Source organism: Danio rerio, chromosome 22, assembly GCF_049306965.1.
Source record: "Danio rerio strain Tuebingen ecotype United States chromosome 22, GRCz12tu, whole genome shotgun sequence".
Classification (NCBI taxonomy): domain Eukaryota; kingdom Metazoa; phylum Chordata; class Actinopteri; order Cypriniformes; family Danionidae; genus Danio; species Danio rerio.
Genome location: NC_133197.1, coordinates 9902622 through 9929155, shown reverse-complemented (window position 1 = coordinate 9929155; position 26534 = coordinate 9902622). Strand labels below are relative to the sequence as shown.

Genomic DNA, 26534 nt, shown 5'->3' with positions numbered 1-26534 from the left:
TTATTTTTATCCGTCCATTTATATCCATCCATTTTTATCCATCCATATATATATGTAGTCATCCATCCATCTATCCATCCATTTATATCCATCCACCCATTCATTTATATTCATCCATCCATTTATATCATCCATCCACTTAGATGATATAAATGAATGGATGAATGGATGGATCTATCTATCCATACATTTATATCCATCCGTCCATTTATGTCCATCCATTCTTCTCCATTCGTCAGTTTATATCCATCATCCATCCATTCATATCCATCTATTCGTTTATATCAATTATATCCATCCATCCATTCGTTTACATTCATTCATTCATTTTTATTGATCCATCCATCTATTCATCCATTTATATCTATTCATTCCTCCATCCATTTAGATCATTCATCTATCCATACATTTATATCCATCCGTCCATTTATATCCATCCATCCATTTTATATCTGTTTCTCTTCTTCTATCTCTCCTTCTATCTGTTTAACGCATCTATCTAATTGTTTATCTATTTATGTTTATTTCTTGTTTTCTTTCTCCAGTGTTTTGTCATCTTTATTTCTGATTCTCACACAGAAATGTAATATTTCAATCTTTGAAAACGCAATAAGTCATTGAGCCATTTCAAAGATGAAATAAACATTGTAAAGCTACTGAAAGTAATGTCTTATTTATCATTTAACAGAATGATGATGAAGATGGGGCTTCTACAAAAGCTGGTGGAAACGCATTAGTATCCATCCCAAACCCTCTCTACAGCGGCTACAGGGCGTTTGCGGAACCATTTGGGGTAAAAACAGAAGAAGCATCTTTCTGTGTGCTTCTACATCCGAGTACCTGATCATTACTACTGCTCCAGCGCATTTATAGATGAGCCGTACTAATCCATATTTGTTTATTTCAGGATTCAGCAGCTACAGACACACCCAACCTCATCGACTAGCACAGACAGCAGCGTTAAACTCTCCCTTCATTTACCTGCAATCAGCTGACCGCTCTTAAAATAAAGGTTCTGTATTGGCATTGATGGTTCCGCGAAGAATCTTTATAAGCCATAACATCTTTCCATTTCCATGAGGTGTAAAAAGACTCTTTAGAATATTAAAATGTTACTTCATAAACATTTGATGTGTTTGATTGCAGATACTTCAGAGTGTTTAACTTCCACCCATTTATTTCTGCGTTTCACACATATTTTTGACTAAAAATGTTCTTTACATTAAGAAAAAATGGTGTACTCACCCTCAAGTAGGTCCAAACCTTCACGAGTTTCTTTTTTTGCCTTCTGTTGAACACAAACAAGAAAATATTTTGATAATGCGTTAAGCAAGGGGCCATTAGCTGTTTTGATCCAACTTTTTTCATGCGCATTTTAAATTATCGCATGTAAAAAAGCTTAATGGAAACCCAAGATGTGCTTAATTTGTCAAAATCTGCATAAAAACAATGATGAAACAAATTTGCTGATTACTATTCAGCATACACATAAAGAAGTCCAGTGATTTTGTTTTAACAGTTTATTTGATAATAAGAATAGTTTTGTGTTAGAACCGGTGCATTATAGAACGGCGTTAATTGATGAACTTAGGAAAAAATCTGAAATGATCATTCTAAAGTGGTTAGGTATTATTCAGTGTGCGAATTATACATTGATGATTGGGGGGTCAACTTTTTCAGTAATGTTAGTTTGTGTAAAACATGCTTCAGTCATTTATTTATTTATTTTGAATTACATCTATTTTATTAATAAAAAGTATTTAAGTTTTCAGTATTTTGAGGGATGGTTAGTATATTCTGACCTACAGCATCCTCTGATTACCTGTTTCAGACATTACTGTACACTGTTAAACCCAAAAAGTTAAGGTAACTAAAATTGCTTGAGGAAACCAAGTGCAACAAACCCTTTAAGTTCAAAAACTAATCCTAATGAGTACTGTGAACCTAATCCGTTTGAGTAAACAAAACAATTTGAGTACAGTAAAACCCGTTAAATAAAGAGAACTGAAACCAACTGAGTACTGCAAAACCTAATAAGTTAAGGCAACTCAAACCGTTTGAGGAAACCGATTAGTACAAACTATTTGAGTTAAAAAAACTAATCTAAATAAGTACTGTGAACTTACTCCATTTAAGTTGAAGTAATGAGATATTTAATTAACTCATTACCTTCAACACTGAGTTCAAAACTCTTTTCAAATGAGTGGAATTAACTTTCCATCAATTTTGAGTTGTGAACTACACATTTCATTTGACAGAGTTGACTGTTGGGTTTTATAGGTAGATCAAACTATACAAAACTTGTGCGTCTAATTTGCCAACTTTCAGTCCATATAAAGATACATGTTATATTTTCTGGCATAGACTGCATGGTGCGATTATGCATTTGCAGTTGTATGAACCTTTATGGTGGCCAAATGTATGTTAATGTTATCTATTATTTTAATTAATGATATTATTAATTCAAATATAGATCTGAGTGAACTATTTCTCAGTATTAAAGGGCTGACCCCCTATAGATCTTGTTTTGATGTACTGCAGGGCGATCAAGCATTAATTAGCAAGGTCAATTCCCCCCAAACCCCCCTGTAATTCGCACCCTGGTATTATTACTTCCAAAAGTGTCTTGAGAGTCTCACGCCTCCAAATGCTAAATACGACTGCGTTCATTGCATTTTGTCTTCTGAAACACAAATATTTTATTATATAAATTTAAGAAAAGCCTACTGCTGTCCGTTTAATTTTTCTTTTGATGTTTAGTGCCAGTTTATCAGCAAGTGACATTTTTTTCTCTTTGTGTCAATGAATCTAGACTGTGCTTTATTCACAAATGTTTTACATGATATTCCAACTTTGGATGGAAATATAGCATCCATACTATGGGGAAAATATATAATGGATGTCAGTAGATATGAGTTCCCAACATCCTTTAAAATATCTTTTGTGTTCAGCAGAACAAAAGAAACTTAAACAGGTTTAAACAAGTGAAGGATGAGTACATTTTTAGATGAACTTCAGTGCATCCGGAAAGTATTCATAGCGATTCACTTTTTCCACATTTTTTTTTGTTATAGCCTTATTCCAAAATGGATTTAATTATATTATATCCTCAAAATTCTACACACAATACCACATAATGACAATGTGAAAAAAGTTTTTTTTTTAATTGTTGCAAATTTCTTAAATTGAAAAACCCTGAAAAATCACAGAGGTATTCACAGCCTTTGCTCAATACTTCATTGATGCACCTTTGGCAGCAATTACAGCCTCAAGTATTTTTGAATATGATGCCACAAGCTTGGCACACCTGTCTTTGGGAATTTTTGCCCATTCCTCTTTGCAGTACCTCTCAAGCTCTATCAGGTTGGATGGGAAGCGACGCTGTACAGCCTTTTTCAGATCTTTCCAGAGACGGAGATTTAGGATTTAGGTCTGGGCTTTGGCTGGGCCACTCATGGACATTCACGGAGTTGTTGTGAAGCCACTGTGTTGATATATTGGCAGTGTGCTTTGGGTCATTGTCTTGCTGGAAGATGTCTTGCCCCAGTCTGAGGTCAAGAGCACTCTGAAGCAGGTTATTTTTAATTCAGGATGTCTCTGTACATTTGCTGCATTCATCTTTTCCTCTATCCTGACTAGTCTTTCAATTCCTGCTGCTGAAAAACATCCCCTCAGCATGATGCTGCCACCAACATGCTTCACTGTAGGGATGGTATTTGTTTGGTGATGAGCAGTGCCTTGTTTTCTCCAAACGTATCGCCTGGCATTCAATCCAAAGAGTTTAATTTTAGTATTATCAAACCAAAGAATTTTGTTTCTTATGGTCTGAGAGTCCTTCAGATGCCTTTTGGCAAGTTCCAGGTGGGAAGTGGCTTCTGTCTGGCCACTCTACCATACAGGCCTGATTGGTGGATTGCTGCACAGATGGTTGTCCTTCTGTAAGGTTCTCCTCTCTCCACAGAAAAACGCTGGATCTCAGAGAGAGTGACCATTGGATTATTGATCACCTCCCTGACTAAGGCCCTTCTCCCCCAATCCTGGTGCTTCAAAACATCTTCCACTTATGGATGATGGAGGCCACTGTGCTCATTGGAACTTTCAGAGCAGCAGAAATTTTTTCTGTAACCTTCCCCAGCCTTGTGCCTCGAGACAATCCTGTCTCGGAGGTCTACAGACAATTCCTTTGTCTTCATGCTTACTTTGTACTTTGGCATGCACTGTCAACCCTGGGACCTTATATAGACAGGTGTATGCCTTTTCAAATCATGTCCAATCAACTATATTTACCACAGGTGAACTCCAATTAAGCTGCTGAAACATGTCAAGAATGATCAGTGGAAACAGAATGTACCTGAGCTCAATTTACAGCTTCACAGCAAAGGCTGTCAATACTTCTGTACATGTGGCTTTTTTTAAGGTTTTTTATTTTTATAAATTTGCAACAATTTAATTTTTTTTCACATTGTCATTATGGGGTATTGTGTGTAGAATTTTGAGGAAATAAATAAATTTAATCCATTTTGGAATAAGGCTGAAACAAAAAAAAAAAATGTAGAAAAATTGAAGCGCTATGAATACTTTCCAGAGGCATTGTATCCCTTTAAGAACTGTTCTCCAAGTCCAAATGGATTCTTCTATGGCAATGCTGTGAAATAAAAAAAAACTATCTTTTGAATCTTTATTTTTAAGAACATGTCTGAAGAAAGTGTCCTCGACACCTTTGTATATGGTCAAACCTACAAATAAAAGATCAGCCAAATTCAGTCTCGGACAACATCGGCTTACGGTGGTGTTTTCAGTTCAATAAATGTGCTAAGAACATTTGTTGCTTTACCTGTTGTTTCTGGAGGGGGTTTCCTTCTTGGCCAATCATAGAGGTAATCAACCGTTCAGGGACTCAAACCCGGGGTCTCATTAATGTCTCCACCTGCAAAACCTAATCCCAAAGGTCTCATTGACACAATGGAAAGGTATTTTTCTGTTGCTCAGTCAGATTGCAGATGACTGAAGCATAACACAGGAGGGAGAACATTCCCTCGAGGACACAGACCACCTGTTCATAGCGCATTACAGGAAGACAGCATCCTATCATGTGAGCCACAAAGGACTGCAAAATACTGAAACATTGGATTTTTTTTTTTATTTTAGTTGGGAATTTCATCTGTTTTTTTCTTCAAATTTTAACTGAGAGAAACACCTTGTGTTTACATTTGGCAGCTTTTATTTGATTGACGCCAACTCTGTTAGTGTGGTTTGTTTTAGTAGCCCAAATGTAAACTCTGCAATCCAAACATTGTTGCACACCAAAAAAGTGGACTGATAACAAAGGGTTTCAATCCCATTCAAAGCAAACTCTGTTGAAATTTGATAGAAATATGAATCCAACATGGATGAAACAAATCAAAGCAGACAAAAAAACAGACACGTGACCATAAAAAGCATAGAAAGTTTGCTCATTGCAGGAGATATTCATATATTTGTGTGATGTTTTGAGTCCTTTACACCTTTTAAAAGCTCTTCATGAGTTCTCAATACTACTAAAGTGGTCCCTTGCTATAACATGGTTAACTTTTCTCTGCCTTGCAGTTTCTCGATTTTTTTCTTTTTGTGAAATCTAACATGCTTTTTTCTACAGAGCATTGTGTTCTGCTTTCTGATTAGTGCATTGTGTTCTGCATCCTGATTGGCTGTAGACCATTATCAGTCAATCTCCTCCATGTGTCTCCTGTACAGTACAGAATGAGTTCAGTGGAAACACCCAAAAGGCAGAGGAAGATGCTAACCATCGCACAAAAAGTTTAGCTTTTGAACACGCTAAAGAAAGGTAGAAGTTATACGGCTGTAGTGCGACATTACAGAATTAATAAATGAAATCCAATAGTTTTGATCTTTGGTTTCATTATAAAATACTGGACTTATTTTTCTATAAAGGTTTGATTTTTGAGAGTGTTTAAACATGAGAGTGAAGTGTCAAAATATCTGAATGAGAAAAGTGTATAAAGTGTGTAGTAAGGGGATTTACAGCCTTAAAACATCTAAAATAATTGTAAAAAATAAAGCGGACTACTTTGTGAATTTCGCCTATTGATTGATTGGCTCCTGTACTAGAAGGCGGGCTTTATTCACCTTATAGCGATCGACAATTGGTTCCTGTACTGGAAAGCAGGCTTTATTCGCCATATAGCAATTGATGATTGGTTCATGTACTAGAAGGCAGGTTTTATTCGCCATATAGCAATCGAGGATTGGCTTCTGTAGTAGAAGGCGTGCTTTATTCGCCATAGAGCAATCGAGGATTGGCTCCTGTACTAGAAGGCGGGGTTATTAGCCATATATCGATCGACTGTGTTCGACTGTGCTGTGTTCGCCTATTGCGGGATATTTTTAGAATGTAACTCCCGCGATTAATGAGGGACTAGCGCTGGGCGATTAGGCCTACGATTAATTGAACATCTTAATTGATCATCTGTTCCCTCATAATTCACTGACAGGTTTTGAACAGTAAATATGCTCACATTTTACAAGTGAGAGATTTTTGAATGAAGCATTACTTGATTTTAAAAATAATTGAAATAAACACAATCTATTATCCATGACTATTTATTGAAGATCACTGCTAAACAACTGAAAGTAAAACACACATTGCCTAAAACGGGGCTCTACGCATCACCCACCGTTGTCACCGATACCAAACCAACCTATCACAAAGCTTGCGCAATGTGTTGTTGTGACGTGTAGTTCCATATTTTTGAGAGATGTGTGGTTATGCGAAGGCTGCACCGGACCGTGTGCTTGGCAGAAGTATAATATTAGAATAATATAATAAGTATAAATCATAATATAATAAGAATAAAATTAGCCTTAACAAAGCGGGGTCACGTGACTCCACACATGGTAGGGAAAGTAATTGAAAAAATGACCTGAAAAAAATCGATGTCGACCACTGTGACCACAGTACATATACCCACACATCGTGTTTATCAAGCATGATCTCTCAAGGAATGGTAACTATTTAATGTTTTGTCAGTTTAGTAGCTTATGAATTCATATGTGTTTTCAGTCTTATAAAAACGCACAATTTTTTAAAAGATGTCACCAAACAAAAAGACACCAAACTCCACCCCTAACCACAGGGTAAATCGTACTACATTGTACGAATAAGATTGTGCAAATTCATATGAATTAGCCACTAAATCAAAAAGTTACAAATGAGAGCACACAGCGTTATTTTTTGGATGTTCTGTAGTTAATATACACCTTCTTTTTTCAGATACGAGTAGCGTATGTAACATATCTATTGAGACTTCTGGTTTCATTGTTTTCCAGTCATTTTTACAAGGTTTCTGCAGGTGTCACTAAGCTAAATTTAAGACTTTTTTAGACATTTTTAAAATCATTATAAATAAAATTTTAGACTTATGCAGGGCTAAATGCTAAGGAGATTTTTTTTTCAAATATCCCAGTTGAAAAAGATTTTATCTTGACCTATAAAAAAATATTACAAATTAATACATTTATTTATACAATAATAATAATTTTCTTTTAGTAATTTTCAAATATATATGTTCACAAAGTCTATAACCCTTACCAAGAATAGAATAAAACATTGTCAATTACATCAGTCTACAATAAAAATAAAAAATATAGGTCAGCTCAGTATCCTCACCAGTAAATAAATGGAGAACTTTTATGCAAATGTTACTGTAAAGAAAGTAATTAAATGCTATATTTAAATAAAAAGTTAAACATTTTATGAGACGGATTGCTGTTAATTGTATGGGTCTGATTGGCCAGATTGGGTAGCATTACACGAACAAACAAAAACATTTCATTTAGGTAGGTTAAAGACTTTTGTAGGCCTCGTAGATACCCAGTTTTAGCCATACAAAACAGCTTGTTTTGCTGCTTGATGTCTTAAATTGATATTTTCTTAATTTTTATTGGTTTAAAACAAGTAGTTTTAACATTTAGTCATTTGTTATTCCTAGTCATTTAGGCAAATTATTGTGAAGTCCTAAAATAATTGCGGAAAATAGCCAAATACAGTGAACAAATACATTAATAATTGCTATGAACGCTTATTAAACCAAATGTATGATTACTGCTTCAGATGGACCAAATGAACCAAACAAATTCACCTTGAAGACTTTAGATTTTTGTTAAACAATATTTATAACAGATTTGAAACAAACACAAAAAGACTACAAAAATAGCATGTCTACTTGGGAAATAAATGTAAAAAAAATACAGTCTAAAAGACAAGGTGAGCCGTGTAAGCCGACATTGTGGAGAGGATTGTGGGTTTGATTAATTGCGGGAATGATCTGTTTGATTAATATCACTGCGGCGCTGCCTTGCAAATACTGTTGTAATAATTTATCCCATCAATCATTGGTGGTGAACGTGTTGGGCCTCATAGAGGAAGCTTCTTTCTTGTCAAACAAATACAGACCCTAAACACCTCTCACATCGATGAAATAAAACTGCTTCAGCAGTGCATTGAGGTGGCTAATCTGTGATTTGGGAAATATCCTGTGGGGTTTAGGACCCTGGGCTAATGGGGATTGCAGTAAATCCACAGCTGGGTCTTCCTCCACCATTCTTCCACTCGTTTCCCATCCCCCCCGTTTTCATCGCGCTCTTCCGCAACAAAGCAGCGCCACCCATCCCCACACCAGACACAGAGGCTTCTGGGTCACACAAAAGTGTCGTGTCACACCTTGCATTGTGTTTGCATTCAAATGCCTCAAACCCAGGCAAGATGGCGGGCGCCGCTCGTATGGGAGAGCTAACACGTGGGGAGGTGGTTGGGTCAAAAACTTCACCTGTTGTTCAGTCAGCAAATATCAGCAAAATGGAGTCCGATCACCACACTGTGTGAAGACTTGTCTGCAAAATCAAGCAGATATTGCTCAGAATGGGCTGCAGGGACTTTTAATTTTCAATAAACACACATTCATGCTATTATCAACTCATTATGTTTAAGATCTTGCTTTAAAAATGAAGGATCTACACTGCCTGATTGAGATACAATGTAAGCTGGGTTTCACACCGGACAACAAGTACTGCATTAAATATCGTTATATATATTTGCATAAGAAAATGTGAATTAAAACTGGATTGTCGTATAAAAGACGTGTGAATAAAGCAGCGTTTCCAACAAACGATCCAAAGCGAACAAAATCTTCACTTCCTGATTAACCTGCGCCAAATATCAACAGTAAAAACAGAGTTAGCTGTAGTAGGAGAAGCTGTGTCAATCTTTTCTTCAGCTAATAAATGACTTGCGCCTCAGAGGGCAATCTGACATGCAGTGGTGTTTGAAGGTGTCAGACGCGGATCACAGACACTCTTGATTCTGGAGGTCATTAATAATATAATAACACCAATACTTAAACGGTGAGGCATTTTAGAATGACCAAAACCACATTTCAGATGTTTTACAGTGTGCTCAGCCTGCTGGTTTGTCCATTTACAAACATTTTCATCATCACATGAGATCTTTTATAACAAAACCACAGGACCTTTTTTATTGCTCATACTGAAATTTGTGCGGTAAAAGTGTTTCCATTGTAGTTTATTTTTTAGATTTATTTTTGACCTTTTTGCCTTTATTAGATAGGACAGTATTGAGACAGGAAGCAAAGTGGGAGAGAGAGAGAGGGGGTAGGGAAATGTCATAGAGCCGGGATTCGAACTCGCAACGACCTGACGTGCTATTGTACCATATGTCGGCGCGCAAACCACTAGGCTATTGCGCCAACTCCATTGTAGTTTATGCGCATCTTTTCTTAAAAAAAAAAGAATAAAAAGTAACTTACGCGCATCATGTCGCATAAAAATGTGCATAAAAATAGGTGGATGGAAACATAGCTACTGTTCCATTCCATGTCTTTATAATCCTAATGAAATCTAAATTTACAATAACTTTGCAAGTTCACATTGTTATTCTTAAAATGAATGAATGATGTGTGCAAGTTAGTCCACTGAAACAAAAAACAATTGGTAATCTTCGATAAAAGTCTGATCATTTACTTTCTTCAGTTGACGTCAAATTGAGGGCTGCCTCTTACCATTAGTTTGCTATAAGGGAATGATGCGTAAAAGAAAGCCCCACTTCAAATCAATATTCTGTTTCAATAGAAAGAACATCAACGTAGTGAAATAAAAGTCTCAGCAACTTCCGGATCATGTGGACTTTAAAAAATTACATTTATTTTACCACAGTATTTTCAGAGGATTTTCTGCGCTCGCCTGCTGTTCCTCATGGCACTTGCTTTTAAACGGCCTTTCATGTATTACACTTGAACAACCAAATTAATTCTATTTAGCTGACTGTATTTTAATTAAATTACATTATTGACAGTGTAAATGGAAACTGATGAATTTGAAAATAGCCATAAAGTTTTCACCGGAAGTTCAGCTGTGGCTCGTATCAAAGTCCCTTTAAGACAAGTCATTTCACTTAGAGGACATCTTTGAAACGCCTCTCTGTTTTCACCTCTCTGTTTTTTTTAAGTGTTCGACTTACACAAAATCTGCAGAAACTCACGTCTGGTCCAAGCCCCTAACCTGGAGTTTTGTCAGTCTATAGCAATCAATGATTGGCTCCTGTACTAGAAGGCGGGCTTTATTCACCATATAGCGATCGACGATTGGTTCCTGTACTAGAAAGCAAGCTTTATTCACCATATAGCGATCGACTCTTGTACTAGAAGGTGGGCTTTATTCGCCATATATCGCTCGACGATTGGCTCCTGTACTAGAAGGTGGGCTTTACTCGGCATATAGCAATGGATAATTGGCTCCTGTTCTAGAAGGCGGGCTTTATTCGCCATATAGCGATCAACGATTGGCTCCTGTATTGGAAGGCGGGCTTTATACACCATATAGCGATCGACAATTGGCTCCTGTACTGGAAGGCGGGCTCTATTCACCATATGGTGATCAATAATTGGCTTTTGTACTAGAAGGCGGGCTTTATTCACCATAGAGCACTCGACGATTGGCTCCTGTACTAGAAGGCGGGCTTTATTCACCATATAGCGATCGACAATTGGCTCCTGTACTGGAAGGCAGGCTCTATTCACCATATGGTGATCAATGATTGGCTCTTGTACTAGAAGGTGGGCTTTATTCACCATAGAGCACTCGACGGTTGGCTCCTGTACTAGAAGGCGGGCTTTATTCACCATATAGCAATCGACAATTGGCTCCTGTACTGGAAGGCGGGCTCTATTCGCCATATAGTTATCATTGATTGGCTCTTGTATTGGAAGGTGGGGTTTATTAGCCATATATCGATCCATGATTGGCTCCTCTATTAGAAGGCAGGCTTTATTCACCATATAACAATCGACGATTGGCTACTGTACTAGAAAGCAAGCTTTATTCACCATATAGCGATCGACTCCTGTACTAGAAGGCAGACTTTATTCGCCATATATCGATCGACGATTGACTCCTGTACTAGAAGACAGGCTTTATTCGCATGTCTTGTGTATCCTATAGTCTTTGCTCATATAGCCTATTGTTACCAAAACAACACAAAAGCATTATCTAAAAGGCCAAATTAGATGTGTTGTTACAGTGCCTAACCATTATTACTGGTTCAGCCATCAGTTTTTCTCTGACAGCGGCCAGAACTGGACGTCCACCAAAACCACATGCCCAGAAAACAGACGTCCCAGAGGCCTCCGTGAGCCGCCGAGAGGCACGTGGGCTCTAAAGACACTGCGCTCCTTTCAGTAATTCAGCAATCTGAGGATCTCTCATGCCAGCCAGAGTTCCTTAAACGCCAATGAATGAATGCAGTGATGGGAGCAGAAGTTTTAAACCGTCAGGCCTCTTGTTGGTTCGATGGATTTGTTTCAATCTCTTCATATTTATTGGTGACCGTGTTGAACTGTTATTATTAGGGTTGCAGTTATGTGTTGCTACCACCAAGGATTTATAGCAAAACACATATCCGAGTCCAAACAGTAAGTCTGAAATTTGGTAAATGGTAAAACTCGCAGACCAGTGCATCGTCCAGTTTTTTTTCTCATAGCTATTCATAATGATTTCACCAACCAAAACAGACCCCAGTCCTAACCTAAATCCAAATATAGGATTGGTAGCACATTCTGACAGTTAGCATTACCATTCAGTTGTGCGTTTCCCAAAAGCAACTACATAAGCCAAGTAGGGTTGTAAATTCTGTCATTACCAACATTGTTTAACAGTGTTTTTTTATATTAACAAACAATAGCAAATAACATTAGTTTATATGCATATACTCACCTGAAACCTGGAGTTACAGTGTAGTAATTTTAATCTCAATCTTTTTTATGTTATGTGTGAAATTACGAGCACCTGTGTGACATCAACATTTTTAACCAACATTGCTTTAAAGATGAATATGCAACAAACGGAAATGGTTGTGACTAGCTAGTTAGTTTCTCCAATAACGCATCACATACTATATTGTAGTTCAGCAAGCCTGTACATAATTTTCTGAAAGCTGAACTTTTCTTGGGTGAATAGATTATTGAATTAATCAATTAAAATGATTGAGAGGTGGAACTAAGGAAAATTAAAAATAACACAAAATCATGATAGCGATGATTGCCTATTTTAAATGAAGAGCGTAAACTGGACTACGTGTATGAAATCTTCTATGAGGAGCTGATCACACTGAATGTGCAAAAGCTTGGATGTTAGTTTTTTATGTCACTCGACAAAAACTGAATCAGCTGCCTTTTGTGCGCGAGTGCTGCTGTTGATTTTAATATAATTTTAATATTTAATAATACTGTGATTTTCAAGATTTGTCATACAGGTCTGGATAACTTGAAACAGCGACCACTAGTCTCTCCTCAATCTTTAAAAGTCTCCATCACCTTGACAACACAAACACTGCTGTCACCTCAACGGAAACCCCGCTAATGTTTTCATTTGATTGAAGAATGAAACATAATAAAAAAAACATGACTGATGTAATGCATTTTTTTTTGTCGCTTCTTTCATAAGCGCATGGCGCGCAATGTAAAAAATTTGAGGCACATCAGCCGGTTAAAATGCAAGGCACACAGTGCGCATAAGCAGCATGCAAAATGCTCGCAGCCATTAGTAAATAATTAAAAAACTCATCTCTTAATGCAAAATTGGTGTGATCGGTCCCTTAAGGCCTGTGTACACAGAATTGTTTGCTCGCGTTTTCCGTCAACGTTTAACACCTCATGACTATATATAAAGGGCATCAATGTTATCGTGCACACCAACGCGCAAAACGCAGGCGCAAAAAAAAAAGCGTCATTTAAAAAAAAAAAGCCTCCTGCTCATTTTTTTATTTTATTTGATGTGCCACGTCAAAACATTCTCCACCAATCAGATCGGTACTTTTGTTTACGTGAACGGAGCTGCTGAAGTTACAGTAAACAGCACTTGGAGGCGCTCAAGCGCAAAACTGTCAATGCGAGCGCACATTGAAGAAGATTCCCAGAGGCGATATGAAAGTTTAGCAGCTTATTGCTCTTGTGAACACTAATCATTTCTTCATCGCTAGAGCTGGAGCTGCTGCTTGAACCATCCATGCTTGTTCGAGTCATCAGTAACTTTAACAAGCATAGATATGAACAACAAGCGTGTGAACTTCCTCTCCTTCTCTTCTTCTGTGTTATAAGCGGGGTGTCAGAAGCTTAAAGTTGTGTAGCGCCATCTAACATCGAGTGATTTTTCCTCTTCTGCTTGACGCCAGTGAAAATCGCTTGGGTTTGAATATGAAATAACGTCTCGTAAAACATTTGATAAACGCAAATGAAAAGCGTCCTCGTGTTTAGGAGCCTTAAGGGTGCTTTCACACCTGCCTCATTTAATTCAGTTAAATCGCACTAGAGTTCGTTTTCCCCCTTGGTGCGATTCGTTTGGGAAGGTGTGAATGCAGCAATCGTACTCTAGTGCGCACCAAAAGCGGACCAAAAAAAGCTTACCAAGACCTTCTTGAAGAGGTGGTCTTGGTACGCTTTCAAACGAACCCTGAAACCGTTTGTTTATGGTGAGAATATGATTCGAACTATAACAGACCTAACCGCAAAAAGTACAGTGCCTTTTGGGACTAATCCAGCTGCCGTAGAGCCACTACACTCTCAATGAAATGGTAAAGAATTTAAAACTGATTAATACATATTAAAACTTTTTAACATTAATAATAGCCTACTGAGTGTCTGATGTTGAGTTCCGACTTTCATTTTAAAACAATCTGCAAAGTTTTTTTTTTTCAAGATCTGAGGTAAACTATCTAGTACTGCTTTCAATAGTGTGACAGTAAATGTCACATAAAATGGTATTTGAACTAACATTAGGAACATTTAACCATGAATAAACCACACAATCTGTACCTGAGGTGATCGTTGGCATAGTAGTATGACGCTGTTGTTCTGCCGCAACATCGTGGAATTAGAAACTTTGCATAGCGCGTCACAGATGGTTAGCACAAAAACTTCATTTAACATGGAAAAGATACCTTTTGTCACTGCGTGTAGTTTGGGCAAGGTGGAAAACAATGCCAGGTTGTTTTAAACTAAACATTGTGTCACATATGGGTTGAAAGGTGTATTTTAAATGCAATACAAGAATATTCCATTGTTGACTTTGTGCATATTTGATTGTGTTGGGTTAAAATAACCCAGCATTGTAGTGTACAGACCAGGGGTCTGTTCTTCGTACGTGGATTACTCAGTTAGCTGGATTTGGATATTGACGATTTGACACGATCCAGGATCGTTTCGTTCTTCAAAGCTGATCTGAGAGTTGTTGTCATGGCAACAGTTCTGCTAGGTCAAACCTGATCGGAAGCAGGTTCAATTCATATAAACAGGATTAGATCGGCTTAGTTCAAGCAAAGATAATACAGAAAGTATGTTCCGAATTCTGATATTTTCTTACAGTAATAGTTATATACACTTGGGAAAATGGTACATATTTTTTAACTATATATATAAAGTTATAGTTATTAATAAAATAAATAAAGTTATACATATTAATAAAACGTATGCAATCTGCACCCTCGAAATGAAAGTACAAAGACTGTCACCTGGTGGTGCAAAGAGAAAACTTATTGATTTGAACGTTTTAGATCGCTTTAGTACAAATTGTTTATAATAGAAATGCAGAATATGTGACTTTTTTTAAAGCAATAATACATTTATGCAGTCATGAACATGTTTTGATAGTTAATATGCCAGTGATTTGATGCTTCACAAAAGTTGCAGACGCCTTTACCAATATCAAAATGCTTTTGTAAACAACCAGTTATTCTTTATACACCGATTAAAAAACGGCTACTATAATAAAGAAAATCTTTTCTAAATGTAGAACTAAATACATTGATTTGCATTGAAATACATGATGAATACTCTTGACAAATGAAAGTGTAAAGCCTGCAGCTCACAACAAATGTGGTAGGTTATTGCGTGTCATATTTAACAAGCCGTTTACTGCTGATTTGATATAATTTTGCTCACATGGATAATTGAATATTAATCAGATGATGTCATTACGCTGCTATGCCGTCAGCCAATCGTTGCATTGCTGATCATGATTTCGAGGATCGATAGATCTGTCCTTCACAACACACGCAGCGATCTCAGATCAGTTCATCCAGACATTCTAATCTGATTCGCGAACTAGTTTGAAGAACCAAATTAGCGAGAGATCAGTTATCAAGATTAAAAGATCCAGGATCTGCCAAATCATCTTAGATCATTTAAGCGAGGTACGAAGAACGGACCCCAGCAAATCACTGTAAGGCTTCTTGAAAAAATTGGATCTATGATGAATCAAGTCCATCCAACTTGAATTGCTGCATGCAACATTGAGACTATAAATCCCAACAACCAAATTTGATGTCGGTAGATATATTATGTTATCCTGGACCACAAAACTAGTGTTCAAAATGTGTTTTTCAAACTCCAAAAATTATTCAAATATTAAGTAAAGAGTCACATTTAAAAAAGATTAACTATGGCTGACACAAAATTCAGAGAAACATTTTAACTCTCTTGACTGAAAAAAAAATCTATCCAAAGGTGTTATCGTGTTCCATCCACAGTTTCTAATTACACATATTCCCCAGCGTTATCATCACTTTCCCTTTCACCAAACTCAATTTGCCACAGTGTTTAAGGTAGCAACTAATTCTAAGAAAAGAAATCCAACAAAATATGGAGTGCAGTGCACCGCAATTATTGCTTTATGCAGCTTTATTTTAATCTGCCGAGACTGGCGTTTCTCCAAATTCACATGCTCAGACCAGAAAAGCCAGAGAAAATGGAGGCCAACAAGAGGCCTATGGCAACTTTGGAAATTGCAGTCCTCCATGACAGATGGTTAAAATGCTGCGCAGGCCAATTATATCTTACCAAATTCATAATAGCAACACGAGAAAGCCTTTGTTGAAAGATGCCGCATACTGGCTGGAATTAGCCTAATGGTAAACGAAAAATTAACAGTTTGAGTTACTAAAACGCTCTTCTGTTCTATACGAGACCCCAGAATGCAAAGAAATGGCTAAATATTTTTGAGATTTCTAAAGATTGAGATTTATTGAGCTGAATAAATAAGCTCTCCATTGACATGATTTCAAGAGTTTACATTTAGATATTGCTTGATACTAATTGCAGGGTTGGCATGCAGTCCCAGGAGAGAACCTTGAACTTGGAGATAATCAAGCCCAGGACTCCCTCCAGGTCATAAAGAATGAAAGAGTGTCTGAGATCAGGTAGGTCTCAAGAGCTCCCCCTGGTAAAAAAGAAAAAGTCTCATATACAATGAAGATAAAGTGAAATGTGCTACTATAGTCTTCGATTAATCTGGTTGGTTTATCGATGACTGCAGATGAGGGACCAGCCACATTCAATCAAATCACATGCACCTCTCGAAATTAGTTTCAAGAGATCACACTTAGATAACGCTCGACTATGATAGCAGGTTCGGCATGCTGTCCCGGAAGAGAACTCTGAGATAGATGAGCCTAAGGTTCCCGCCTGGTCAAAGAGCATTAGGAAGGATACAAGATCAGGTATGTATCGAGGTATGTATCGACATGATGACGTGTTTGTGACGTATGTAATACTGTTTCAGGGTCCTCATTCACTTGAGTGGAGAAATCGTTCGTTTATGATCACTTTTTATTCATATCGCACATTAAAGTTAATTTTATATAAAGTCATAGTGTACACAACAAGCTCTGGGCTTGCTGCATAACAAACACCAAAATTTTAACAATTTATAAAACAATGAATTACTTTCTGGCCATCGGATATTAGGCACGGACATATATATTGCGATCGTGACTTTCGAAAGTATTAAATCACTTTGTAAACGTTTATTATTACCATTTCATGAGTCTCCCCATTCAGTTGAATAGAGCGCTTGGACCCGGAAGCCGTACCGCGTGACGTCACACTTAACAAGCGGATTGTGAGATCTACATAACCCATAGTCTTGAAATTGTGCACAGCCAAAATGCTTCTCACAAATACGTTAAAAGCGAGTAGATTATTAAACAGGTTAATAACCTATTTGGCTTGTATAGGAGCACTAATCAACATGCAAATCCTTCATTTGAAAATGATGAGTTGCAAGAATGTCAGATATTTTTTCATCCAAATATGTAAATTAGACGTATACGCGTTTCCGATGGCTCATTTCCACTGACTGGTACAGTACGGTACGGTTGGGGTCTGTATGGGTCACCTTTATCAGGCTTGCATTTCCACTACCAAGGGTACTCTTTTGGTGGGCATGGTGTCAAAAAGACAAAAAGTTTTAGTCGACGTCAGCTGTGCGTATAGCTTTGCCTTTTGGTGTTTAGTACCCTTTCAAAAAGGTGCCGAAAAAGTTGTACAGTACGGTATGCCTTTTGACAGTGGAAATGGCCATAAAAGCATACCAAACCGTACCACTCAGTGGAAACGGGCCATAAATAATTTTCAAAAACTTTTCATCCAATACTCAAAATAATGACCCTTGCTGTTTGTTCAAGCTACTTATTTCAAATGAGCTGAAACAACACAAATCTTAAATTTTTTTTACAGCTGAATTGTTTTATGTTCAATCCACTTACATTTTTAAAAACTGATAAGTTAACTTGATTTCTCTTCATGTTGTCCTAACACAAATTGATTGTGTGGAACCCAGCGTTTTCTACAGTGAATGAGTCAAAGAGCACAAATCGTCACTTCCTAAACCACTGGCAGTAAATATATATATAAAAAAAAAAAAACGCAATTCGCTGTGGTAGGAGCAGCCGATGAATGCACAGTGGCTTTTAGAGGCGTGAGTCCCTCTTTGGGATCACAGACGCTCAAGGTATTTCTCGAGGAAACAGTACTTAACTGCTTTGATGATAGACTTTGGCTGAGGGATTTTAGACTGACCAGGGGTCCGTTCTTCGTACGTGGATTACTCAGTTAGCTGGATTTGGATATTGACGATTTGACATGATCCAGGATCGTTTCGTTCTTCAAAGCTGATCCGAGAGTTGTTGTCATGGCAACAGTTCTGCTAGGTCAAACCTGATCGGGAGCAGGTTCAGTTCATATAAACAGGATTAGATCAGCTTAGTTCAAGCAAAGATAATACAGAAAGTATGTTCCGAATTCTGATATTTTCTTACAGTAGTAGTTATATACACTTGGGAAAATAATACATAATTTTTAAATATATATATATAAAGTTATAGTCATTAATAAAATAAAGTTATACATATTAATAAAACGTATGCAATCTGCACCCTCGAAATGAAAGTACAAAGACTGCCATCTGGTGGTGCAAAGAGAAAACTTATTGAAATGAACTTTTTAGATCGCTTTAGAACAAATTGTTTATAATAGAAATGCACAATATGTGACTTTTTTTAAAGCAATAATACATTTATGCAGTCATAAACATGTTTTGATAGTTAATATGCCAGTAATTTGATGCTTCACAAAAGTTGCAGACACCTTTACCAATATCAAAATGCTTTTGTAAACAACCAGTTATTCTTTATACACCGATTAAAAAACGGTGACTATAATAAAGAAAATATTTTCTAAATGTAGAACTAAATACATTGATTTGCATTGAAATACATGATGAATACTGTTGTCTTGAAAAATGAAAGTGTAAAGCCTGCAGCTCACAACAAATGTGGAAAATTCTTGCGTTTCATATTTAACAAACCATTTACTGCTAATTTGATGTAATTTTGCTCACATGGATAATTGAATATTAATCAGATGATGTCATTACGCTGCTATGCCGTCAGCCAATCGTTGCATTGCTGATCATAATTTCGAGGATCGATAGATCTGTCCTTCATAACACACGCATCGATCTCAGATCAGTTCATCCAGACATTCTAATCTGATTCGCGAACTTGTTTGAAGAACCAAATTAGCGAGAGATCAGTTATCAAGATTAAAAGATCCAGGATCTGCCAAATAATCTTAGATCATTTAAGCGAGGTACAAAGAACGGACCCCAAAACTACATTTCAGATGTTGTGTAATGTGGTCGGTTCGCTAGTTTGTCCAATATTACTGTCTCATAGCGCCCATTTTTGCATAATTGTTAAGAACATTTATGCGCATGCTGAGATTAGTTAAATATATTTCTATAGTTGGTTATGCACATGTTTCTTATCGAATAAAACGTTTATCCTACTCAGCAGTGCGCATAAATATTTCTTATGAGCATTTTTTAAAACATTATGCACATCTTAGCATTTCAAAGAAGCATTTTGTTCCAAAATGAGCATAAAACAGGAGGATGGAAACATGTAGTGTCTCTCATCAGTTGTGAATCATTTTAATGCACGATTTATAAATGAGGTCCCATAAATGTAAAAATTTTCTCAGTTAATTAACAGGGATGCTGCATCCTCTTTGAGGGTTGATTTTCTGAATGTTTCTCATGCTAGAGAATGTCCTTGAGCAAATGCCATTTTTGTCTACTCACTGATATATTCAAGGTGTCAAAACTATTGAAATTCATTCATTCATTTTCTTGTCGGCTTACTCCCTTTATTAATCCGGGGTCGCCACAGCGGAATGAACCACCAACTTATCCAGCAAGTTTTTACGCAGCGGATGCCCTTCCAGCCGCAACCCATCTCTGGGAAAAACTATTGAAATAAGAAGATAATTAGATCTAAGGTGAAGGAAAACATTTGATAATCACGGTAAATAATATTCAAGAAATGAATAATCTTCATTTCCTCTTAGGTTGCTCACACAGCAGTATATTACATAATACTGCGCCATGAGTTTAATGGCAACAACATTAATATGGCTGAACACCATTGTTCTAAAAAACAATTAAACATGTAGTAACCACAATACACAATTCATCAGCCAAATAACATCTGGCAAGTTCATTAGCCAAACAGCAAGTCATTTATGGTTGCCAAGCAACTTGGCATATTAATATTAAACATAATTTGTTCCATTTTCTGCAGTTGAAAGCTGCTTTGAACGTGGCTCTGCGATTCATTTTAACAAATGTTCTACAACAGCATTCAAGATCATTACCCATGACCAAGATTTAACCATGCCAATCCTGCAGATGTGTTCTTATCATAAACAATACATTGTATATTCCAAGTGGCATCACAGAAACTCCAGAAACCCACACCAAACATTTCTCAAACATATTTTAATTCACAACTTGATAACAGTAACTAAAGATACAACACTGACATTTACAGCTTTTGAGTGTCACAGATTCAATGGGGTGAAAATAAAGAATGATTCAAAAGGAAAAGAAAATCTGCTTGACGTTTGAGGGTGGATGAAAGACTTTTAACAGGATTTAAAACGTAAATTTCTAACAATATTTCGTTTAACAATTGCCTCGTGGCACCGATTAACTGCTGCACTGCCATCATCTACTTTAGCCTGAAAAAACGAAACAAAAGAACCACAGGCCTTATGAATTTCAAATGCGAACTTAATTCTCACAGATCTCTTCCTCCAAATATTCATTCTGTCGTGCCCTAGAAAGACCGCTCAATGCACATGAATCATGAACATCCTCAACAAATTAATCCTGACGAGAGAAACTTGATATTGTGAAGATGTAAAGAATGCATTTCAATTTGATACTACCTTCAGAACTGGATCGAGATCATATTCAGATTCAGGTTAAACAATCCAAGATGGCCTCAAATGATCAAACATGACCCATCAACTCCTGGATGTATGGAATGAACAATATACATAATTAACTGCAGGATGAATGACAACAGCATTTTCCCATTCAAGTGTCTGAGGTACGTTCAACCAATGGACAAACAGGTCCACTGCTTGACGGGATGACGAGAACTCTTGCAAGACTTGTGGTCATGGCACCAACAAAACTTTAAAGAAACAAATACCGGGGTTGGCACATTCAAAGAAACAGAGGAATTAATGAGAAGCGGAGTGCAGAAACAAGTACATTGAGATGAGGAAAAGTACAAAGATTCAGTTATTTTTCACTCTTAAAGTATAAGGCCATTTATTTTTGCCCTGAAATTAAATTAATATGCAAAAAAAAAGTGCCCCCAATCTGAACATGTTAGAATCTAAACAAAAATATCATATGCAGTCTATGCCGGCAGACTAACATATTACAAAACTGATGATGTCTAAAAACTTGGGCGACGTTGACATCAACAGGATCCAAGGACGTAGAAAAACCATAAAGACCAACTTAGGTTAGGCTATCGTTGTCTTTTCAAGCAGTAGCATGTAATAAATCACTCTACAAATTCAGTCTGTTCCCATGATCCAGTAAGACAGCAGTCCATGCCCATAGAATTCCAACAAAAGGAGCATCCCGGGAACTGCATAGTCATAAATAAGGGTTTGTTCATCAGTCCAATCCTTCAGAAGTTAGATAAAAAGACACAACTTATAAAATAAAAAGGTAGGTTGGGATGTGTTGGGGAAACAAAATACTGTGAGAGCAGGAACAAAAGAGCATCCCATCTTTGGATTATGATGTCAGTAACTACTTGACGATAATGCAAAATTTGGAGGTAACTGCAACGCTCCCATCCAGAGTTAACCTAAGTTTGTTTCCAAAAATCTCTCCCAAACAAAAAAAAACTTAAGAGAAAACGAAAACAGAATCCCCAGAAACAGTCTATACAGAGTCAACAAGGGGATGAATCTGTATCACAGGCGACAAGTTCACTTGCAAGATTTTCTGTGCCTTCCTCCTCAACTCCTCATCTGTGACTGAATCATCTACTTTTATTACCTTGCACTCGAGACCATTGTCATTCAGTCTAGAAACATCTTGGCCGTTGGTGAGTGCCGACTGGGACCAGTTGAAGCTTGGGAAATGGAGTCTCCTCACTGAACCATTGTCCAGACCACTGGCCATCACATCGGGTTTACCTGACACAGCTTGGATTTTTTTATAAATGCTACCATCTTTAAGACCGAACCCATTTTGGCAGACCACTGGGGCAGAGTCTCCAATGAGGGCATCTTCTACTTTGAACGGACATGACAAAACTCGTTTGTTGTCCAAGGCAACTACGTTTGATATCTGACTGCCGTTTTCTGTGGGAGAGTGTGGAATCCCGGAGAGATCCGGTGGTCGTCCCAGAGCAAAACTGCTTTGTGAATCAGCACCAAAGTGAATCTGCAACCTCGCAGTGTGGCCTCCAGTCAACCCCTTTATGTTTGTTAGCTTGAGGCACTGCTGTGCTTGAACAGAATGTTTATCTAGCCTTGTCGATGCGGTGTTCCGCCTAAGGCGGTCCACCGAAAGATTGGTAAGCAGGATCTTGGGTTGGTTTTGGAGAATGTCCTTTTCTGCTCGAGTAAGCATCGAGTAATTTACATCCTTGGACTTGCCCAAACCTTTGCGTCCTCCACGCTTCTTGCAAGGTTTCTGCACTCTCTGAACCTTGGTAGTGCTAATCCTGGAGGAAATTGGCTCCGTAGTGCAAGATGTGTATCCGTACACATCTTTGCTCCGCAGGATCACAGGTTTCGCTCCCTCTTTCCTTAGCTCTTGAAGAAAGGACGCCATTTGTCTCTCTGTGTCCGTCAGGTCCTTGGACATGGGGTTAAAGACCCTTAGGGCCTCTTCAAGGGCAGTGTGTCCAGCTGGGGCAAATCTGGCCCAGGAATGGACTACCCTCCCCATGCCCTGATCTTCACAATTCATGGTGCACCTTCACAGCTGGTATGCATAAGGACTTCAGGTGTCTGTGAATATGAAAAGAATATTAGAAAGATGATTTATAGAAGTACATATGAAACAGTTTCAGTGTCTAGTATGAAAAAGACAAAGTCAAATGTAAATTCTGCAACACCAGCACCAAAAAGATTACCAAATGTTACCAAATGAGTTTTAAACAAGAGTATCCCAACTGCAGTTATATACCAAACACAGAATTGGTCAAGGTTTTTATTTTGGCATACTCAAAGTAAAGAACAGTAGACAGTCTTCTGTACAAGATGTGTATCTAATATAAGGTTGGGTAATGTCGACCAATTTGGCATAGTATGATGTCTAACATCGCAATGGACGATGGCATCATTATCATGTGTTTGACAGAGTGCGCGTGATGTGTCTAAAGAGCGAGGAGGAATCCGGGGGTGGGAAGGGTGCGCGACTTATTTGAGGATCGGGACGGAACGCGCGATTTCCAGGAGATTTTCACTTTTTTACGGGCATTATGAGTCCCGCAAATGCAGAGACTCCCGGAACTTCTGGGAGTCTTGGGATGTCAAAATATCACGTTTAACAACTATAGTGAGACGCGGTCCAGCAGTACATCCTTTATAAACTGTCCGACATGCCCTTCTCTCTGGAGCTCAGAGGAGTGCATGACAGTTTGAGGCTGTGTGTGTGTGTGTGTGTGTGCGTGTTTGTGTGTGTGTTTGGTCACGTGATGTGCATTTTCAGCGAACGGAGGGCTGTTCATAAATGCTAGGTAAAACATGGTGTGGATGTGGATCATTTTCGTTCTAAAATGCCATTTTAATACTAAGACGTATTCGTGTAAACAGGGCCTAAAGCAGGTCGCACACCAGAAACGACGCGACACGACGCGCACATGACAGTTTAAAGTATTACACACTTGAAGCGCACATTCGCATGATATTTAACATGAATCTAATCAGATGGCGCTCTGTGGCGCAGCTGAAATATGAACTGCATCCTGAGTCGTGGCTGGGCGCCGCCGACTTACGCCGCCGGTGCGTGTACCCAGATAGAAACCTATGTTTAGATTTCTAAAATGCATGGCACTGCGTGGCGCTACATGGCGCGTCGCCGAGAGGCGCTTTTGGTGTGCGACCAGCTTCAGTGTGTGTTTTTTTTCGCGAGCGGGTTTGGACGATGGCATCGTCTATTGGCCCAACCCTGATATAATACAACACAAATAGTCCAACTAGGTTGGCCATATAACAACAAATTGTTTGTCTGAAAATCCTGTAATGATTGCACTAAAATACCCGCACTAAAATACTCAAGCAATTTTTGCCTAAAGAAGTCTGGATGTGCCTAATTATCTTTCTTTTTGGTCAAAATAGTGTCATATCAACTCATTTTAAACACTCTTCAAAAAATACCTCTACAAAAAACTGGCTTTCAAACTATTTTGATATTTTCACTAACATTGAACAGATCTAAATGGATTTCTTGATCATTATATATTTTAAGATTTTGTCCCATTGTTAGGCACAATGGTCTTTGATTCACAGCTTTTTTTTAATTCTAGCTTTAACATGCCATCTCCAAATTAGTCTTGATCCTTTTGTACAATATACAAAGATAAAATATAAATGATGATACCTGAAAATCCCATCAAACTGAAATATTTTTAAAAATGTAATACTTGACTTTTAAGTGCAGAATGACCAGCATTACACATTGCTTGTAAAAGCGTAATGCAAACTTCTATGCCTCATTAAAAAAACTAAATGAACTGTGAGATTAATTCTACATTTTGCAATTATGTACCAAGGGAAGCATGGACCTTTTTATTGAGTTTGCACCTAAATTTCCCAATGTCTTACCTGGAAAAATACAACAACCCAAAAGTGGATTTCAGATTTATTTGAGAAGCTACTATGATGCTTAAAATGTTTGTACCACAGCATGTATAGTTTGCCTCATCAGAATTTGACCAATAACTCATAGATTCCCAGTTTTGATTCCAATAGGAATCAAAGTCATAGACAACATAGCGGAATATAAGAAATTATTAACTCAAAATGTCTATCAGTCTTTTGACTTCTGGTTAGATTAGCAGAACGTCATGGGAGATTGCAAGGTCAAGTCGTCCCAGACATTAACAAAAAATAAAAAAATGCATCCCAAAAACCATAAGCAGAAATTGAAATTTTCATATCCAGATCCCTGATCGTAATTAGGCAAAGCATGAATTGTAACTGATTGTCGATTTCAGCCAATTAGAGTAACCGTGAACAATGTTTACTAAAAATGAACTTGTTTGTAGGGGTATCTTTTTACATGAGATGTTGTTATACTACAAAAACGTTAAAGTTTCACAGCTGCCAAAATGTTTTTCACTTCAAACTGGCAAAAGGACTTGTCAACCTGAGAGTTTTATTATAATTCTAGAAATGCAGAATTTTCGGCCACCGGATTTATTGGATGAAAAGCAGTGTTCAGCAGACTGATTTCACTCTTACTCCAAACATGGTAACTGTGCAGTCTGAAGCAGATTTTGCATGGAAACATAGGAATCAAACCGCAATGAAACCTATTCATTTCATTGTGTTGATGAAAGTGCAAAGGCAGCAGCGCACACTGTTGACTAGCTTGCAAGCACCATGGTCAAAGTTCTTGTACGCTTTAGCATTTAACATGCTTTTATTCATATAGACTCACACCAATGAACACACTGCCCGGAGCAGTGGACTGCCTGGGGAACAGTTGGGGATCTGGCTCCTTGCTCAAGAGAATCTCCTCAGTCATGGTATTGAGTCAACGAGAGTGCTAATTATTCATTCCCCACACCAGTCCGTCGGTGCGGGGACTCGAACTTATGATCTTTGAGTTACAACTCTCTAACCATTAAGCCATGGTTGCCCCTTCTTGTTTGGGTAATTTAACTATGGTAAACCAGTCACACTTTGGCATTAACTCAATCTCACACAATAAAATTAACTGGTTTTTAATGCTGCAGCATGAAAGTGCAGTAAATATAATGCCTAATATGTTATTAGAGATATATAAGTACAGTCAGATGATATCACAAAATCGATGAAAAAATGAATTAATCCAGGGATTTAATGGATCTTACACTCTGCCTGTAGCATGAAAATCTTCTGGGATTCCAATTATACGTAGAACACAATCAATAAACGTTCACCTTTTCTAGAAACAATCAGTTATTTTATCTTTAAGTGGCATATTTCAACAGAACACCTATTAAAATCTCAAACATGCTACTTAACGTTAAACTGATCAAAAGTATAAAATACACGCCTTAAGCTAACAGCCCACGAACCAGCTAGAGAATAATTGACAAGATT

The 26534-nt window shown here is 37.6% G+C and overlaps 2 protein-coding genes across 3 annotated transcripts in view; one reads left to right on the top strand and one right to left on the bottom strand.

The window, feature by feature from the left end:
• The window catches only part of stab1 (stabilin 1), a 72176-nt gene extending 70858 nt beyond the window's left edge, over window positions 1-1318 (top strand). The window contains exons 68-69 of the mRNA NM_001195614.2: window positions 689-793; window positions 908-1318. Of these exons, the coding sequence (NP_001182543.1) occupies window positions 689-793; window positions 908-946 (144 nt within the window). The 3' untranslated portion in view covers window positions 947-1318. The remainder of the gene's footprint in view (window positions 1-688; window positions 794-907) is intronic.
• Window positions 1319-20664: 19346 nt separating this feature from the next.
• The window catches only part of ccdc71 (coiled-coil domain containing 71), a 29918-nt gene continuing 24048 nt past the window's right edge, over window positions 20665-26534 (bottom strand). Inside the window, exon 2 of one of the 2 annotated variants that reach the window (XM_073936576.1) lies at window positions 20665-23231. In XM_073936576.1, the coding sequence (XP_073792677.1) occupies window positions 22153-23190 (1038 nt within the window). In that variant the 5' untranslated portion in view covers window positions 23191-23231 and the 3' untranslated portion in view covers window positions 20665-22152. The remainder of the gene's footprint in view (window positions 23232-26534) is intronic. The other variant, NM_001044710.1, reaches the window with a different exon arrangement.